Genomic DNA, 18,240 nt, shown 5'->3' with positions numbered 1-18,240 from the left:
AATTCGATTTAATCGCAGCCGCTTTAGTCGCCAAACTCTGGCATCCAGCCTTGCTACCTACCCAGCACTTGGAAAGGCGCCACACGTCCATGATGGTCTTGTGAAAGATGTCGTTCACCATACTAAGGCCTTTCGGAGCGCGATGAATGACTTGCTTAACTGATCTCAACGCTATCTGCAGGAACTCCTTTGGTACTTCGTAACCTGCGTGCGAAGAATTGCATAATGGGCAGCATCTCTTCGCGACTACTTGGCATACCGTCGCCGTTCTTCTTCCACTCTTTGAACTCGATATAGTCGAAAACGTCTTTCAGCTTCGTCGTAGCACTGTCCGTGACTGCAGACTTCTTGTTTGCCTTGCATACCAGCACCGGGGTCTTGCTCTTGTTCTGCAGAGCTTTCAGGGACACTGATTGTGAGAGTGGCCCACCGATACTTATTACCCCGCCTAGTTCTTCCTCGAGCTCGGCTGCAACCTGCAATCCGACCATGCCGCCTTGCGCGAATCCAAAGATCATGATCTCTCGTCCTTTGTAGCCACATTTCCCAATGAGACCTTCGCGGATGATCTGGTCTAGTACCAGGCGTGTTGACCCCTGGAGACCGGTATCCATGTCCATCTCGCCGGTACTGGAGTCGAAGATCATGTCTTCACCCCAGTGCATTCCACCGAGGTCGAACGGCACGGGGTTCGGTGCCTGTAAGGCGAGACATGCTGTTTCAGGTAGATTCAGCTGCTCACCGAGCTTCGTAAAGGGTGCGTTCGTATCGCCGAGTCCGTGTAGGAGGATCAAGATGTTGGTGGGCGGCTGCGAAGACGGTGCTGCAAAAGTCAGTAGAAGTAGGAGTAACACTGCCGAATGCGACATACGTGGCGTGATGCTGAGCGTCGCTGACGACGGAAAGTCAGCTTTGGTAGGGAGTCGGCCCGGCATGTTGCTGTGAAGATGGCGTTGTGGCTGAGCACATGGTGGAGTTTGAGGCAACAGGTACGATCACGGAGTTTCGGGAGATGCTCGCTCGCTAGCCTACCAAGCTTTCAACAGGAAGATCAAGCAACAACGCGGATCTTCACCCACAGATGGTTCTGGACCTTCGTACAAAAACAAAAGCTATCGTGCAGGTCTCTGTACGTCCAGTCGTTTACGACCGGAGCTTTCTACAGCTCCAGCTCCTCGATACCAGATTCCAGCCGCTCTGTCATGCGAGGCTAAGCTTTACCAAGGAAGCTTATTTGGCCTGCCGTGCATCCCGCCGGTCTGACGTCCACATCCTGGCTCATTACGCACGCATCTATACCACAATTGGCTGATCATAATACTCCAAACATACCAACACGACACATGGTCCACTAAGATGGAGCCGTTCGTGCGCTGGCGCGTAATGTGGCGCGAGAATGAGCTCAAGGACCCTGCGTATGCTTCATAGCTGTGCCACAAGTGGTCCCTGGATGGCTGCGCGATGAGAAAGAGAGGGGCACAATCGGCCCTGGTGGATGATTTGGTATTGCCAACAGTTGCATGAATGCTGGCCGCCTATGACGCCGACCGGCAGCAGCTGGCTGCGGAGAGATACTTAAAGCGAGGTCAGGTACGCTTTCTAGGACACTGCACTCAAACACTATCCTCTCAACACTTCAACAGCAAAAGAACCTTACTTGTATTCACATTTCCACTTCATATCTTCACAATGGGCTTCTGGAGTAAGTCTTCCATCCTGATCGTTCAAGAGAATCTGATATTAATCTTCATCGTACAGACAACAACGAAGACAACTACCAGAAGGTATACGAGAACGACAACTTCGAGGAGAACAAGTCTAGCTTGGGACATGAGGTGATCGCTGGAGGAGCTGCCTTCGCTGGGTTCAAAGCTTTCGAGGACCATCAGCGCAAGGAGGGTAAGTGTTCCCTCTCTTGTAACTGCCATCTTACGCTGACACCTAATGCAGGCAAGCCCGTATCCCACCAATTCGCTAAAGAGCTACTGGCTGGCTTCGCAGGTGCCGAGGTAAGCATTTTGTACGTAGGAAGACGAGATGGATACTAATCGGGATCTGTAGGTAGACAAGCTTGCTGAGACAAAGGGCGAGGACTGGTTCGACCGCGAGAAGGCGAAGCGAAGCGCGGAACAACACGCCAAGAGCATGTACGACGAGCACTACATCGAGAACCAGGAGGCCGACCAGTACAACCCCCAGCAATATGGTCGCCCAGAGAGGTTCGAGCGACGCGGATGGTAGCGGAGCAGAGAAGACTATGATTGGTGCAGTCTCGTAGAAGGAATGAACAAACCAATAAATGACTAGCTTATTGAAATGCGCACCCTTGCTTTTGGTCAGCCTCTCAAAACTGCCAACGTGTTTCGCGAACGGTGTCAGCCACTGCCATGCCTAGATGTGTTGATATACATTCGGATCGGGTCCTGTTATTAGGGTGAATGAGGGGGTCCACAGCCTGACAAGGTATGACGTTGTCGCCAATGTCGCCAATCTTGCCAAGTGCGTGCATGATTCGTGCAAATCTCCTCCGCGATAGACACACCTCAGCGTGACGGCGCTCGCATTACGTTCGAAGTGCTGGAAAGTAGCACACGACCATCTTTGCGGTTACCGACACACATTCAACAGGTCGGATCCCGATATATTGTCACCCTGTGGGATCTGATGAGCCTGCAAGAAACGCGCTTTTGTGCCCTCCTTTCATCGTGTTTCGCGGTTGACGCGCCAACGACGTAGTGATGAAGTTTGCGAAGTGAGACAGCGCGTTCGAGTATCACCAGCCACAGGACTGACTGCAACAGAGAACTAGAGCGCGATCTCGTTCCGGAGTGGCGGCTCAAGTACTTAGACTACAAGGTGATGCCGACTTCCGCTAGCCCTTATCTAGCACCACCGCAGTTGACTGATGGTGCCTACAGGTTGGCAAAAAGAAGCTCAAGGCCATCAGTCGGGCCCTCCGCAACGTAGAATCCACCCCACGGCTCCGGCGACGCGGCACCAACGTCCTCCCCTCGCCCTTTGATGCGGCTCCGAAATACACGTACCTCAATCGCGACCATGCGCGACAAGGCGAGACGGGCAGCACGAGAGACCCTGGAGACCTGAGGGCCCTTGCCATAACGAACAGCCGGAGTGAGCACAGCCTGCAACAGCGAGAGAATGGCGACCGGACTGGACGCACACCCGAAGAAGAGCCATTGACTCAGGGCGGGAGCGATCGCCGAGACTGGGCCAACAACTACGGCAGCTTTGGTGGGAATCTGTCTGGTGGCACGCAGAACAGCTCTGCAGCCAAAGCCAGAGCCCCGCCGTCTCTGAAGCTCCCTGGCGCAGCTCTCGATCCCGACAATGTCTCCCCACAAGTCGAAGGTGCGTCAGGCGCGTCACTGCGGAGGCAGAAGACAGTCAAGCTTCCGTCTCCTGTGGAAAACGAAAATGGCAATGACAACGCCTTCGAGATCGGAAAGACTGTCTCGCCCAATAAGCATCACAACTCGCTGCCAAACAGATACAAGAGCGTCTTCACTCCCCAGCGCATGAACTCTCTGCCAGGACCCATCACCCAGCACAAGTCGCGTCCGTCAGTACGCCGAATATTCTCGCTAAGCAATAAGACACCTCCAGATAGCCCGGGTGATGTCCCACTCGAAGCCTACCGTGATCTTGACTTCCGCCAAGCCGAGTTCTTCAACTTTCTTGATGGCGAATTGGATAAGATCGAGACGTTCTACAAGCACAAGGAAGACGAGGCTACCAAGCGTCTATCTGTCCTCCGCGACCAACTTCACATCATGCGGGACCGACGTATCGACGATGTCATCAAGCGCCAGACCGATAAGATGAACGCCAAGGCTCGCAAGAAGCATGATGGGAAATATGTCCTGAGCAACGGCCAAAATAGCAGCTCAGGTGACGAGAATCAGCAGGTCAACAGGAAGAACGGAGGCACCCTCAAAGATGCTTTCCTTAACCCCATAGATGCTGCATTAGACGCCATCAACGCGGGCAAATATGGGAAGAGCACCAAGAACATAACACAGCTTGCGACGCCAGCAGCACTCCAGCCCAAAGACCACCCCGATAGTCGCCGCGACTTTACCAGACGGCCCGAATTGCCCGATGTGCCGTATCAAACAGCGAAACGGAAGCTCAAGGTTGCACTACAAGAGTACTATCGAGGGCTGGAGCTTCTGAAGTCCTATGCGTTACTGAACCGGACTGCCTTCCGAAAGATCAACAAGAAGTACGATAAAACCGTCAACGCGCGACCGTCATCGCGTTACATGAACGAGAAGGTGAACCAAGCCTGGTTTGTGAATAGCGATGTAATCGAGGGACACATCCGAGCAACCGAGGACCTATACGCAAGATACTTCGAGAAAGGCAACCATAAAGTTGCCATCGGGAAGTTGCGCATCAAGATCGCACGAGCAGGCGATTACACAGACAACACATTCCGTAACGGTCTGCTGTTGTCAGCGGGTACCATACTTGGCATCCAGGGGCTCATCAAAGCAAGTCAGATAACGGATTTGCATGATCCTGACGGCTCCGTGCTTGCGATGAACACGAGCTATCTACTGCAGATCTACGCTGGATACTTCCTGATCAACTTTCTTCTTCTCTTGTTCTGCATGGCGTGTCGGGTCTGGCACGAGCACAAGATCAATTACGTTTTCATTTTCGAATATGATACCCGCCACCACTTGGACTGGAGGCAACTTGCAGAGGTCAGTAGTGACCATGTCTATACTGTTTCTAACACTAACCCACGACAGCTTCCTTGCTGGACTTTGTTCATGCTTGGACTATGTATGCAAATCAACTTTCATCAGGTTGGGGGAGACAATCTTTATCTCTACTATCCGGTCATTCTTATCGGCATATCGGTTTTGCTGTTATTCAATCCTTTGAAGATATTTTACTTCCGTACCCGCATGTGGTTGCTATACTCGCTAGTCAGTATTCTAGTCGCGCTTGTTAGTATCTCTACTAACGCAATACCAGTGGCGCCTATTGCTCGCTGGTATTTACCCTGTCGAATGGCGAGACTTCTACCTCGGCGATATGTTCTGTTCCCTCACCTACAGCATGAGTGTAAGTTAGCCAAACGCATCCTTGTCTCAATACTGAAAGTCCTAGGGTATCGCGTTGTTCTTTTGTCTCTACGCGCACGACTGGAACAACCCACCGCAATGCAACTCATCTCACTTGCGCATTACCGGGTTTCTCAGTACGTTGCCAGGTATATGGCGATTGATGCAATGTCTACGTCGTTACAAAGACACCGGAAACAAGTTCCCTCATTTACTTAACGGCGGAAAGTACATGGCGACTATCCTGTTCTATGCCTCCATCAGCATTTACCGTATGGATCAGAAGACGTCCACCAAGGCAGTCTTCATACTTTTCGCAACCATTAACGGCATCTACACGAGCTTTTGGGACATTTACTACGACTGGAGTCTCGGTGACCCGCATGCCAAGCACCCATTCTTGCGGAAGGAACTTGGGTACAAAAAGGTGTGGTGGTACTACACTGCCATGTGCATTGATCCAATCCTGCGATTCAACTGGGTGATGTATACTGTTACACCCCTGCAATTACAACACTCGGCTGTCACCTCTTTCTGTGTCTCGCTCAGTGAGATCTTCAGGAGAGGCATGTGGTCCATCTTCCGTGTCGAGAACGAGCACTGCACAAACGTTGGTCGATTCCGGGCAAGCAGGGATGTACCACTGCCATACTATGTACCCATGGATGCTGAGGTGGAGGAAGACCACACCTCGGGGATTCCGCGCGGGCCTACACAGATTGACGAGGAACAGCCTGATGAATATCGTCCACGGACACCGACAGAGGACCAGGTTCGTCGTCCTGCTACAGCCACAGGAGCAGAACTTGGACAGTCTCAGTCGCCTGCTCGCAAGCGCCGCGGTCCCCTAGACGAATTTCGCCCATCTCCCCTGCAGCGCGCATTTACACACGTCGGCGATATCTTCCGTGATGCACACGCTGAGGACTTCGAGCGCAAGATAAAACCTGAGCTTGGTCATGATCCTCGCGATGCGAACAAAATGGAAGAAGACGACACAGATGACGAATCGGACAATGACGAGGAGCAGGAAGAGGTTCTAGACGAGAATGGCAGCGATGGCGCGGATAGCAGGAACAGCGATGCAGAACTCGAGGTCGATAACGAAGTCGAAGACGATGAGGAGCAAAGTGCGTTGTCACGGATACGCGAAGACTTTGCAATCGGTGTGAGTGGTGCACGAAGCGACTGTACACATCAAGAGTAATTCAAGCCACAAGCATATGGCATGCTCAACAATACACGGATGAATAGGAAAACTGAAATCAGCGCATTGATAATTTGTTTCTTCAATTTAGTAAACATATTTCCTTCCGCTACTCTCGATCCCAACCACTTCTGCACACTAGACCCTTTCCCAAAGCCCGTTCCAAAAACTCCGTGTCCCTAAACCAACCAAGTCACCGTCCCGCGGCTTCCTCTTGCTGCAATTGGTATACAGAGTATTCGGCGTACCAAAATCCTTCCGAAGGCACTTGAGCGCGCCATGCCGAGGACCATTTTTTCGTCTCATAACGAGGTGCGCCTTTACATCCATTACATCGAGAGCATACTCGTCCCCATGGGCATAATCCCAACACATATGTTTTGATCGTTCGCTGTCGAGCACTCATTCCGTATCTATCATCTCTCCCCCATCCTTTCATATTCGGTCCCCTTCCTCCTCTCCGCCGAGCTCCAACTCCGAACCGGCGGTGTGTACTTGTACTTTGGGTCGAACGGCGCCCTGCACTTATCACAGCGGTACACTCCGTCCTTGTCGGGACCTAGTGCGATTGGCACTATGTTAGGGCATTTAGCGCAGAACCAGTCGCCCTTTGATTTGGGGCAGTAGGCGATGTTGTTCAGGCAGGGGCCGTTGTGCGAAGCGGGATTAGGGAAATCGCACCCAGAGCAGCGATAGGGTGTTGCTGCTGGCATCTTTGATCGCAGGACAAGTAGTTGGTTGGTGGGGGTCTGGTGTTGTGGTCGCTATTGATATGGTTGTATAGGATAGGAAGATTGATTGTAGGGTTGCAAGAGTGAATGGGTGCTTGATTTCTCTATTGATCGTGGAGCTGGGAGAGGTGGTATTTAGATCTGGGATGGTTGGATGGTTCTTTTGAGGTTCTTCTTTCTTTTGGTCTTCGTACCGACAAGTTGCTATACATATGCAAAGAGAAGGTTTGTGCGTCGTGGGGGGTTCGGCGACAATGGTTCTCACGAAGTCAAAAGCCCGAAGTCTTTCGGGTTTCTTCAAACGCTGTTTCGATTACCTACAGTATCCGTTACAGAAAGGTGATTGCTCACACTCGTCTTCTGGAGTTTCATCACGTCCAGGACGTCATCCCGGGGAACATATTACGCATAACTCAAAGTCAGATGACCTCACATCCCTCAAAACGACACGTTTTTGGATAGTAGTCCAACCCATATACAGCCTCGTTCAGCCCGGGTATTCGGTCGATGAAACAGCATTTTTTTACTATACTGTTCTGTCTTGCTCATTTGGTGCACCGTGTGATGTATTCTTGGCGGGAAAAAGCAACCAAGAGGATGACGTGCACGCCACTCCTCAGCCGCACTAATCATGAAACGGATAACAAGACGTTAATCTCAAGTACGTGGCTGCTTCCACGTGTTCGGATTTGCTCCGTACCACGTTTTCTTATGTTCCGTTCCACGTGGACGTGGTCCCCGGCGTTGCAGATCAACGTAGAATGACAAATAGAATAGGTAAAGAATCCATGAAGCTTCGAAAGTGAGGCGGTGCCGTGTTCTTTTTTGTATCATCTTAACGAGAACTGACGACGGCCGAGTAACTTAGAAAGCTGGCATCGCGCATCATGGGCAATTGTGCAATGTGGCAGGTAGTTGTCCGGAAAACCATATCATGTGTCAAGCCTCAGCTCCCAACGAAGGATGTGAGCTTGATCTTAGCCATTTCCTTGCACTATCCCCCTATCATGAAACCTGCAACCGCCTACATTTACCACTGTTGCATGTTACCTTCAAAGGCCCATCTCACTCCACATGAATACAAGCTTGATAGATTCTTCATCATCTCCAGAATCGCCATTCAGACCCGCCGCCTTCTTCCAAACCGCATCATGATCTTTTAGCCTACCCGCCTCTATCTTGTTGACTTCATTGACGAAGCTATAGGGACTCTCAATAAAGGCACTAAACTTGTTTACCAACCCCAGCATTTGCATACCAGTCACTGTAGGTATATGGCTAGTCTTGAGACTTTGACAACCGGTATCAGAACTATGCGATAATTTCAGCTGCAGGTCGTCAATCTTCTCCGACTCTATCATTTACTCCTGGAACAAGGCAAACAGGGCCCTAGCTTTACCTAGGTATGCTCTGGATTAGAACAGCGATTTCTTGCATAATATCGTTTCAATCTGGGACTGTATTGAGATGTTCTCTGGTCGTACTTTGCGCTTTATCTGCCTTGGTGGTGGTGGTCTCTGTCGCTAGGAGCATCGTTCTTTCCACGAGCTTGCCGTAGTTTCAGATCAATGTTTTGAGCGCAAGATTGCGGTCGCTGAACTTTGCGCTTTGGGCGGCCGGCTGGGGTTCAAAGCGGAAATTGGAATACAGCTGATTCTGGCGAGAAGTAAAGGCAGGATTATCGGAGATCAGTTTGTGTTTTAGTGTGCTGATTGGTCTTTATAGCAAACCTAAGATGTCATTTGACATGCCAACTGGGAGTATTATGCCTACATATATGTTTGAAAGCTCGAACAATACTATGAATAGGCTAACAGGAAATGAAATACTGTACCGCTTAGAGATTTTCCACCCGATGGCCCTTACAGTAATGTTTTGGCGTAAGAGAATCTGTGCATATTGTTGTGGCCTGACATGAGAGTCTCGATACTATCAACTGACCGTTTAGTGCCTTTGCTAAACTCATCTACAGTACTTGACATCGACTCCAAACAGCGCAGCTCCCAAGCGTCGTAAATAAGCGTAGGTTGCTAAGTCCTCTAACCTCCATAACGATCATGTCTTTTTGGTCGAGTATAGGCTCGAGAGCATTGACAACTGTGTTACATTAACGGCAATACAGTGAATGGGTACAACCACTATCGCAAGTGGCGACTAGACCGCCGCAGAGAGTATTGGCGCAAGGGACGTATCCTTCTCACAGCAACCTTGGTGTCATTGCAGACAATTCCTTTGGCAGACTGCAGGAGATGATGTAGACCGTCGTCGAAAAAGGCTGCGGCAATTGAATCTAGGCATTTTGGTGCTTGACGGATAGCAAAAGTGGTTCAGCGTTATGTTGAAAATATGTATAACGGTAGGTATTGCACTCTTGGAAATCGTTGGCAAAACAAAGGAGGCACACATTGGTTGGGAAGCTGTTTACTAGTGACCGGTGATGTTCGTGGCTTGAGGATGGTACTAACAACGCTATGAGCGGGGTCAACCATCTAGCGCATGTATTCTTGACGGACTCCAGGTAGACGTCTTGCACCATCTCGTGGTCTGGGCCGTAAGTTGCCGACATAATCCATTCGGTAGTACTCTTCATCGATCTCCGTAGTGATAAAGCCAGCGCTCCTCATCTCCTCTCAGATCTCAGCGACTCCCAAGACTGGTTTTAACATCATGTACCTCCTGAGGCCAGATGTAGACAAGGAAATCATATCACCTGTACGCATGCTGGCTCTCTATAGATTGCTAGTGTCAATTCAGCTTGACACACACACGCTCGTGAGCATTGTTGGCATAAGAACAGCAGGTTGACCGTAGAGGGTTCGATAGTAATCCGTCGTGTGCTGCTTACATCAAAGTCGTACAATCCGCCGGAAGCATTAGAAGGACAGGAAGAGTTAGGGGCAAATGTCCAAAACAAGGCCGTAAGTAGAGCGCGAATTGACAGCACATAGCGTGGGGGTCTGTGGCTCCAGTTGTCGAATAGCAGGAAATCATTATGCCGTGGCGCCGCATAACGCTGTCATTTAGAAGACAGTCTTCCAAGGTACGTCCTAGGGGCTGGAAAGTCACGGTCGGGACGAAGCGAGCCGACTAGACCACTTTAAGTGGGTACCTGCATGGGTGTCGCAGTCATCTTCGTCACGACTTCAAGTTTAGGCGCGTCAATGAAAGAGATGGGAGATGGTGGCTTGATGCAGTGCAATATAGAGATCGTTCGATGAACGGTGGATGAGATTAACGAAGCATCAAAACGCAATGCTCCAATCGTGGACTGCCTGCAATGCGGCACACAGGATAATCGCTGACTCGTGAAAGACGTGAAACCGAGATGATTCAAGCTCAAACTAACAAGAGCATCTAGAACAGTGGAAGAGCCATTACCTTCTATTAATGGGACTGTTAGCGCCAGGCACGGAACTGGGAGATGAGACGGATCGCTGCTCATTTCACGCACGGAAGCGAACATGTAAAAGCGATCGGATCGATAGGCGAAGCTGCGGCTGCGTTGATTTGTGTCATCTCGGTAGTTATCGTGGAGGGGGCAGGTACGGCCTGTAGCGTGCGAAATACGATCGTGAATGAGAAAAGAAAAGATCGTTGACGTAAATGTATCCGCTGAGCTTAGGCTTGACGCGATATCACATGATCAGACCATCACCAGAATGCAGACCAGCGATGATCGGATCCGCACCCGCACCTCAGTAGTGCTCTGTCACACCGCTTACAAGAAGAGGTGCGACAGGTCTCGCGGGGTAGACAATGGTGTTGATGGCGATTGGGTCTCGTGAGCCTCAGCGGATAACGCAAGCGGATGCATGTCATTTCCTTGGCCTGCCATTGGTGCAGGATGCTACTCAAAGATATGAGGTTTCGCGGAGGCTGCAGAGTAGAGTGATATTGTTCATGGCACACAGGAAGGTGTGTCGAAAGAAGGATGCCTCGTGACGCTCGGTAGCGCCACCAAGTTCCGCGTGGGCTTGACCTGACATGTTACTCAACAAATCTAAAAGGAACCACGACCTCTGTGGGAACTGCCCGCAGGCCTCTCAGATGCTCGCACTGTGGAGTTTGGGCATTGCTAGCAGGATGATCGATGCTTTAGATTTCGATGTCTTTGTCGAACAAAGCAAATGGTGAGATTCCATGGTCCGCGGCAGCCGTGCAAGCTACGACCGTGGAAAGTACGGTGAGCAAGCCAATAGTTGAGACAGGGTTGCTTTGCCTGCCTCAACTGCAGCACCCCTTGGCGGTCATTCTCACTATGACGTATGAATCGAACGACAAGGGTAACCCGCCCCGGGCATGTCCAAGATCTAGCCTAGTAAAACTCAATCGACCGGTTGACACCTGCAAACAGCAAATCTGGCAGGCAAATTTGACGGAGTTCGGCGAGCTGGCGTGTATCGGTCCCAGCATGCGCAGCCGCATTCGTCGGAAGGGTGCTTCCAAACATGAGTTCAACGGCCGGGGGTTTTCAAGCAATCGGAATTGAGGCGGCACAAGCGAGTTTTGTGTCTGCATCTAACAGGGAACGGCGAGGCTGCAGCACGTTTATCGCGAATGCGGGAAACGCTAGTTGTTGGGGCATGGTGCATGTCGCGAATCCATTGAGGGGAATCTGTCGGCCCGCGCTTGCTCTCACCTAGTGGCGCTATGATAAGCTGTTGCCCGTAAAACCTTGATTCCCATCTTCTGTTATTATGCGAAACTCTTCAACCTCCATTCTCTAGTAATCGTAATACTGCCAGTATGCCTCCCGATCCAAAGGACGCGCCGTTCCCCACCAAGCAGCTCATTATTCTCGGTATGTGTGGCGGCTGCAGTGATGTCATTGTGATTGGATGTTTCTGACCACCGCGTAGGAATATGCCGATTCTCCGAGCCTCTCGCTTTCAACTCTATCCTGGCCTATTCGGCCCTCATGGTTCAGGACTTGGGAATTAGCAAACACGATGCTTCTTTCTACGCTGGACTCTTGGTGTCCGCTTACGCCATCGCCGAGGCCATGACAGCCCCGTTATGGGGAATGGTTTCTGATGTCTACGGCCGGAAACCCGTCGCGCTTATTGGTCTGCTCGGCGTTGCCCTGTCAAGTCTCTTGTTCGGTGTTGCGCAGACATATTGGGTCGCGCTGCTTGCGCGCTTTATCGGCGGTGCATTGAATGGAAACGTTGCAATCATGCAAACCATGGGCGCAGAGGCGGTCAAGAATCCGGCCCACGAGCGTGAGTGAATCGCGGAATACCCCATCCCGCATGTCCATCTAACCAGAGAAAGCGCGTGCATATGCGACACAGCCCTTCGTCTGGACGGTGGGCGGGATTATCGGTTCAGCAATGGGTGGTTTCCTCGCCCAACCGGCACGACTCTACCCTCATGCTTTCGACAAGCATGGTCTCTTCGGACGCTACCCGTATCTTCTCCCTAACCTCATCGCAGCCATTGGGATTATGCTAGCCATCCTCCAGGGTATGATCTTCTTGGAGGAAACACTTGTCCGTGAAGAGAAGGAGGAGGGAGCAAACGGTATCGCGGACCACCATGAACAGCATGATTACCACGACCACCTGGATACCATCAACGAAACCCCTGCGAACGAGCGAAGCCGTCTTCTTGGACCACCCGCAAACCACCCGCATGCGAACCGAGAGGCCCGAGGCTCAACCGCTGGCTCTATGCGGCACCGTGGCTCCATTGCTAGCTACACGCGCGACAGGTTGGCCTCCATGTCCGTTTCTGGCAGCATTCGACAGATCCGCAAAAGAGCTTCCTTCTTGGAAGAGGGTATGCCCATGCCCTTCGACCAAAGGTTCGATATCCGCCGTTCATCTTTTGGAACCATGCACTCGATCAAGATCCAGCAGGACGTGCTACCCATGCGCGGTGGGCCGACCCCGAAACCCCGCAAGACCTTCAACCGAACTGTAGTCATGATCGTCCTCGCTATGTCCATCTTTGCTTTCCACCAAATGGCCTTCATCTCGATCCTCCCGGTTTACATCCTTGATACACCTACAACGACTGGCCTAGATTTCCAGGGCGGACTAGGAATGGATCTACCAGACGTCGGGAAATTCCTCACGGTCAACGGCTTCATCACTCTTTTTGTCCAGGGCTTCATCTTCCCTATCTTTGTCGAATGGGCTGGTGTCTGGAACTCATTCATCTGGATGATTATTCTTTACCCGATCACTTACCTGATTGTGCCCTTCATCAGCGCCTTTCCCCATGAGCTCGAGACCCCGGGTATCTACCTTTCGCTTTTCCTGCAGGCATTCTTCGGTATCATCGTGTTCCCATGCGCCCTGATCCTGATGAAGAATGCCGTTCCATCGCCCCTCGTCCTTGGTCGTGTCAATGGTATCGCTATGTCGGCCTGCTGTCTGGCGAGAACAATTTCCTCACCTCTTATCGGATTGATCTACTCCCTCGGAGGATCCGCGGCAGCCTGGTTCGCCCTTGCTGCTGCTGCCATCTTTGGCATGGTCCAATTATTCTGGGTTCCCAAAGAGGATGTTGGTGCCGTTCAAATCGACAATGGTCTTAAGAAGGTTATGCATCATGACATGGACGAGGACGCAGTAGACGACATTTCCATCATCGAGTCAGTCCGATAATAGAGCTCAAGAAGATAACGAAAGCATTGTGCGAAAAGCGGTGGATTATGGAGTAATATTTTTCTAGACGTCTTGGTATTCGGCGTTGCATGTTCATCCGGCGTTTATGGCTTGCCTCGATGTGCTTACATCTTGAGCGCTCATTTTCTATGTTCTTTACGGATGCGAGCATCTGAGCAGTCTTCTTGCATAGCGACCTGAGAAACTGAATGTCATTCACGTCGCGTCTTGCACGAACCTCAACTCTGAACCGATAATGTGTGATGCTTGACAGTCAATCTATGCTTGGGATGATGACCCACTTGGACAGTCCGTGCAACCCGTCTTACTCACGCACAGACAGCTATCTACTGCAAGACGATCCAGGCCCACAGTGGGTCTACTCCAAGGTTACCACAGGGTTGGTGCAGCGCACGGAATGGCGGACATCCGGTATAATGATCACGATGGATCTACGCAGTCGTAATGAAGGAAGAGATGAGCTTTATCTAACGAGCCAATGAATCTGAAAGGAAGTCTTGAAAGCTCTAAACGTCAGGTTTTGAGATTGAGGAGCGTGAACGTTGTTGCATCGGGCAAAACCAGGTCTCTGATAACAATGCATCGCGCGACAGCTGAATGCTTATCATTCTTGGGTTCGTATAAGTGATGGCAATTCGACAAGGTAGATAGCAAGCAACAACCACGATGACCGTAACAGTGACCCATTGAAAGCAATCTAAAATAGAAACAAAAGCCATAAGAACACGAAGATAGCTCCCGTACGATATGTTAGTTTCCCGAACTATTCTGAACCGCTAAATCGTCCTGCCGACTATCTCTGTGAGCATACTTTGCTAGCTGCTTTGTGGTATTGCGCAGTTGGCGGACTACGAACATGGGTTTGTGGGGGGTTGCATCATGGAGTCTTGGTTGGGATGTACATAGTAGGTTCGGGAGGAGATACCATGTCGTGAGAGGCAACCTTGGAGAAAGCACCGACGAAGGTGTGAAGCCATGAGAATATCATGAATTTACAATGTATGTGCTGCGTTGTTAGTGATGTTCCTCTACACAAATGATGGAGCAAGAAGTAAAGTCGTGAAATGCAATGTCCAGATGATTTCCCCCCCTCCATAGGCGATTATCAGAACATATCCCTTGAAATAGGTGTTCGCCCTCTGATTTTCTGTTGTTGCATGGTCAATGTCGAAGTTGTGAATGAACGCTGCTCGGGAGAGAAGTTTGCCGGCTGAATAAAGTCCGACTCCCGGCTTGGCAGAAAGCTGCACCTCCCCGAGGTAAGCTGGCCTTGGACGGTTCGCAGCGCCCTACCTTTCACACTAACTCGTTATCGCTTGCGTTTTTGGTGATGCTTCTCTAGCAGAAGCGACTCACTATGACGCTTGACGCAGCAGCCCGACCATGGATCATTGGGGCGACCCTTGGGCAGACAACAATGCCGACGACCAAAAGTCCCCGACGAAGAACGAGGTGACCGCACCACAGCCGCCTGCACTTGCTCCCGCACCGGTGCTATTAAACGGTTTTCTGGACGATGCTGGATGGGGCAACGAGGACGAGAGTTTTGGAGACTGGACTACGTCATCTGAGCAAGACACTACTGTCGCTGTACCTACGGACACGCGCATAGCTGAGCCGAGTCCGCTGAAGAATGAGCATGTGATTGAAGATGGACCGGGATGGGACATAGAAGAGAAACATGAAGATGGCCTGTCGCTGGAAGGAGACACGTGGGCTGCACAGACGGAGGACACTTCTGATGCGGACAACGTAGCTTCGGATACTTCGGACACGTCGACCACGATACAGCTGGATAAGGCTTCTGATGAAGCTCCAGTCGCTCCTTCGAACCGATTACAGCCCGATGACGACTCTTCTGCACGACCCTCTACGTCCCCGTCTGAAGCGAGCCGTCACGAGGCACCTCCCGAGTCGCCGCGAACCTCGTTCGAGGAAGAGACTGTAATTAAGAAACAGGCTGCAGAAGCAACAGAACCCGAGAAGGAGGTCCAGTCACAAGTAACGAACGACGAGGATAGCGAACCCGAGGTCGAAAGCTCGAGCAACGATAGTGCAGACGAGGAGTTTGGAACCTCCACAGAAGATACTCTATTGACAGAAGCTCCTTCTAGTCAGTCAAAGATCACACAAGACGCTGCGGGTGATACAAAAGAGGCCTTATCAGAGCGCTCTACGTCTCGCCCTGGTTCGCCTGCGGCCTCCTCGAGTGCCGCCGCTGCTGCTGCCTCGCATAACGCTGGTGCATACGAACTCGACAAAACACTTCTTGACGAACTCTTTCCTCCTGATGGCGCTGCAAAAGAGCCAGAGGAGGCCCCAGACGACCCGGTATACTCAACGTCTGGGCGCAAAGCTTGGTACAGGTTGACGCGCAAGCAAACCATGAGAGAATTCAATAGCGGGAACGGGGACGACAACTATATTCGGGTCACATGGGCGGGTTCTGAGGTCAGATCGGAAGTAAACAAGACGGTAGCAAGATGGGCTCGTGAGGACCGTCTTTCTGGCACAGGTCCAGGAGCTAGAGCTTCGTTCTACTGGGACACACCAGCACCTCCAGAACCTATAAACCCAAGAGGACATTTGCGCACGAAGACGTCCGTTCCCACACCGCGAGTAATCGAAGCTGCACCGGCAAGACAAAGCCTTCCTCCTGTGTCTGCTGACACTCCGATCGCTTTCAACTGGAGTTCCACGACAACCACAACAGACCCTTGGAAGCAGGACAGTCCTAGCCTGCGCTCTATATCTCCACCTGTCGTGCCGAAGCCTACAGCTGTAGTCAATGCCCAGACACAGGAGCTTCGTGCGGTTTCGATCGACCTTGCACGCGACGTTGGGGTTACACAAGGGCAAACGTCGACTGAAACGCCGGCTGTCGCAACGAAAGCAATCCCACCTCCTGCGCCAACCACGACCTTAGCAAGTCCCTGGGAAGAGCTCAGCACTCCTCACACCAACACCCTCAATCAAGAACAACGTACCGATGTGCCTACAGATGATGAAGATGATTGGGGTGAGATGATATCAAGCCCTACAGTGTCTACTCCACCTTCAGCCTTCCCAAGTTCGATACCAGCGACGCTCGACAGCACTGTGTCAACTTCTGCGCCACTTCCCACGACTCCACCGACCCAGGATCGTTCAGCTGACGCAATGCATATTGTGCGCCTACGAAGCACCATATCGCCTACGTCGGCGATCTTTGGTCCGAAAAGTTTTGTTCCATTCAATGCTGAACAAGGGCCTATTGGACCTGGACGCTTGAAATCCGCTAAGCGGTCTACCACTGTCACACCTGAAAAGATCAAGATCGAGGTTTCGTCGAAGCCAGTTCGAAAGACTATTCAACAGCACCAAGTCCAAGTCGATACATCACCAGCACATGACACGCCCGATGCGAATGAAGTTGTTTCCAGCGAAGTCAAGATTGCGGAGTCTAATGACACGCAAGACGACGATTTCTCTGCATTCGCATCTAGTACCTTAGAACCAGAACCCGTCCGGCCGAGCACGCCGCCTCCATTCTCGGCGATGCCAAATGAGTCTACTGTAGATGCATGGGCGGATGCTGATTTCTCTTTCTTTGAATCGGCACCAGCGTCAAGAGTGCTTGCGCAGGCCACGCGCGATCCATCAGATCCTTTCTCAGTTTTCGAAACCCCTCCAAGGCCTTCCAGTGTCGCGTCTTCAGCGAAAACTTTCACACGATCTTCACCCCCACGGAATGTAACTCCCCCGTCGATTCAACCGCTGACTGGAGCTACGAACTCTGCACAACGAAGGAAGAACGAGGAAGAGCAGGTAATTCAAAACATTGTAGCAGGGCTGCCGGACTTGAGTTACATGCTACGTTGATGCTATTTCATGTTTGCACGGATGTATCGTTGCTGTTCTCTGCATATTGCACGGCGTTTTCGGGTGCTTGGATATCCATGATGGTCTCTGCATTGTTGAAAGAGTCACAGGATGACATGAGAAGACCTTTCTTCCGTATATACTCAATCTTCATCATATGATCGTTGCTCATAGTCTCCGTGAAACACTGAACCGTGTGCTTCTTTTTTTTCACATATTCCCTGTGCTACTTGGCACATACTTCGCCTCCGTTTGCATTTCGAGTGCTAGAGTCTAATTATTCCATTGCTATTCTCCTTGTTGTCACTTACTAGGCAGCCGCTGCCATTAGTTGTTGAGTGGATAGGTTCATTTCAAGGGTTGGCTCACCACTGTATGATAAACACCTCACAGACCATCTTTTCTTCCAAATCTTCTTCCTCAGCGCGAGCACTACTTGACTACCCAGGGTCAACCGCTTACGACCTCGACCTTGACCATTGAATCCCATCACGGACTTGAACGAATCACGATGCCTAACCGCGACGGCTATGGTCGTCGATATGAGCTTGTTCGCCGGAATGGTCGGAATTGTATTCTACGGAGAAGTTGCTCTCATGGCCATGGTCGTCAACCTTTGCCCATGGGATATTCCAGTTACGACCCCGACTACACAGACAACATGCTTCGGCAAGATCAACTACGTGTTCTGGCCGCCGCATCCTACTTAG

General features: G+C 51.2%; 4 protein-coding genes and 1 pseudogene across 4 annotated transcripts; 4 read left to right on the top strand and 1 right to left on the bottom strand.

Moving 5' to 3' along the window:
• Positions 1–155: 155 nt before the first annotated feature.
• Positions 156–935, bottom strand: AA0111_g5535 (hypothetical protein; the record flags this gene model as incomplete). The annotated part of the gene is made up of 2 exons (XM_028651657.1): positions 156–823; positions 872–935. 2 exons carry the CDS (start codon positions 933–935, stop codon positions 156–158), a joined length of 732 nt encoding a protein of 243 aa, XP_028506752.1.
• Positions 936–1,689: 754 nt separating this feature from the next.
• Positions 1,690–6,303, top strand: AA0111_g5534 (annotated as a pseudogene; the record flags this gene model as incomplete).
• A 5,477-nt stretch (positions 6,304–11,780) lies between these two features.
• AA0111_g5533 (hypothetical protein) lies at positions 11,781–13,648 on the top strand (the record flags this gene model as incomplete). Its single annotated transcript, XM_028651656.1, has 3 exons — positions 11,781–11,835; positions 11,894–12,256; positions 12,309–13,648. The coding sequence occupies 3 exons, from the start codon at positions 11,781–11,783 to the stop codon at positions 13,646–13,648; spliced, it is 1,758 nt and encodes a 585-aa protein (XP_028506750.1).
• Positions 13,649–15,052: 1,404 nt separating this feature from the next.
• On the top strand, positions 15,053–17,530 carry AA0111_g5532 (hypothetical protein; the record flags this gene model as incomplete). Its single annotated transcript, XM_028651655.1, has 1 exon — positions 15,053–17,530. One exon carries the CDS (start codon positions 15,053–15,055, stop codon positions 17,528–17,530), a length of 2,478 nt encoding a protein of 825 aa, XP_028506751.1.
• A 542-nt stretch (positions 17,531–18,072) lies between these two features.
• On the top strand, positions 18,073–18,240 carry AA0111_g5531 (hypothetical protein; the record flags this gene model as incomplete). The annotated part of the gene is made up of 1 exon (XM_028651654.1): positions 18,073–18,240. One exon carries the CDS (start codon positions 18,073–18,075, stop codon positions 18,238–18,240), a length of 168 nt encoding a protein of 55 aa, XP_028506748.1.

Source organism: Alternaria arborescens (assembly GCF_004154835.1).
Source record: "Alternaria arborescens strain FERA 675 chromosome Unknown contig_11, whole genome shotgun sequence".
Taxonomy (NCBI): domain Eukaryota; kingdom Fungi; phylum Ascomycota; class Dothideomycetes; order Pleosporales; family Pleosporaceae; genus Alternaria; species Alternaria arborescens.
Note: the sequence above shows the minus strand (reverse complement) of the source record. Positions and strands in the feature narration are given on the sequence as shown.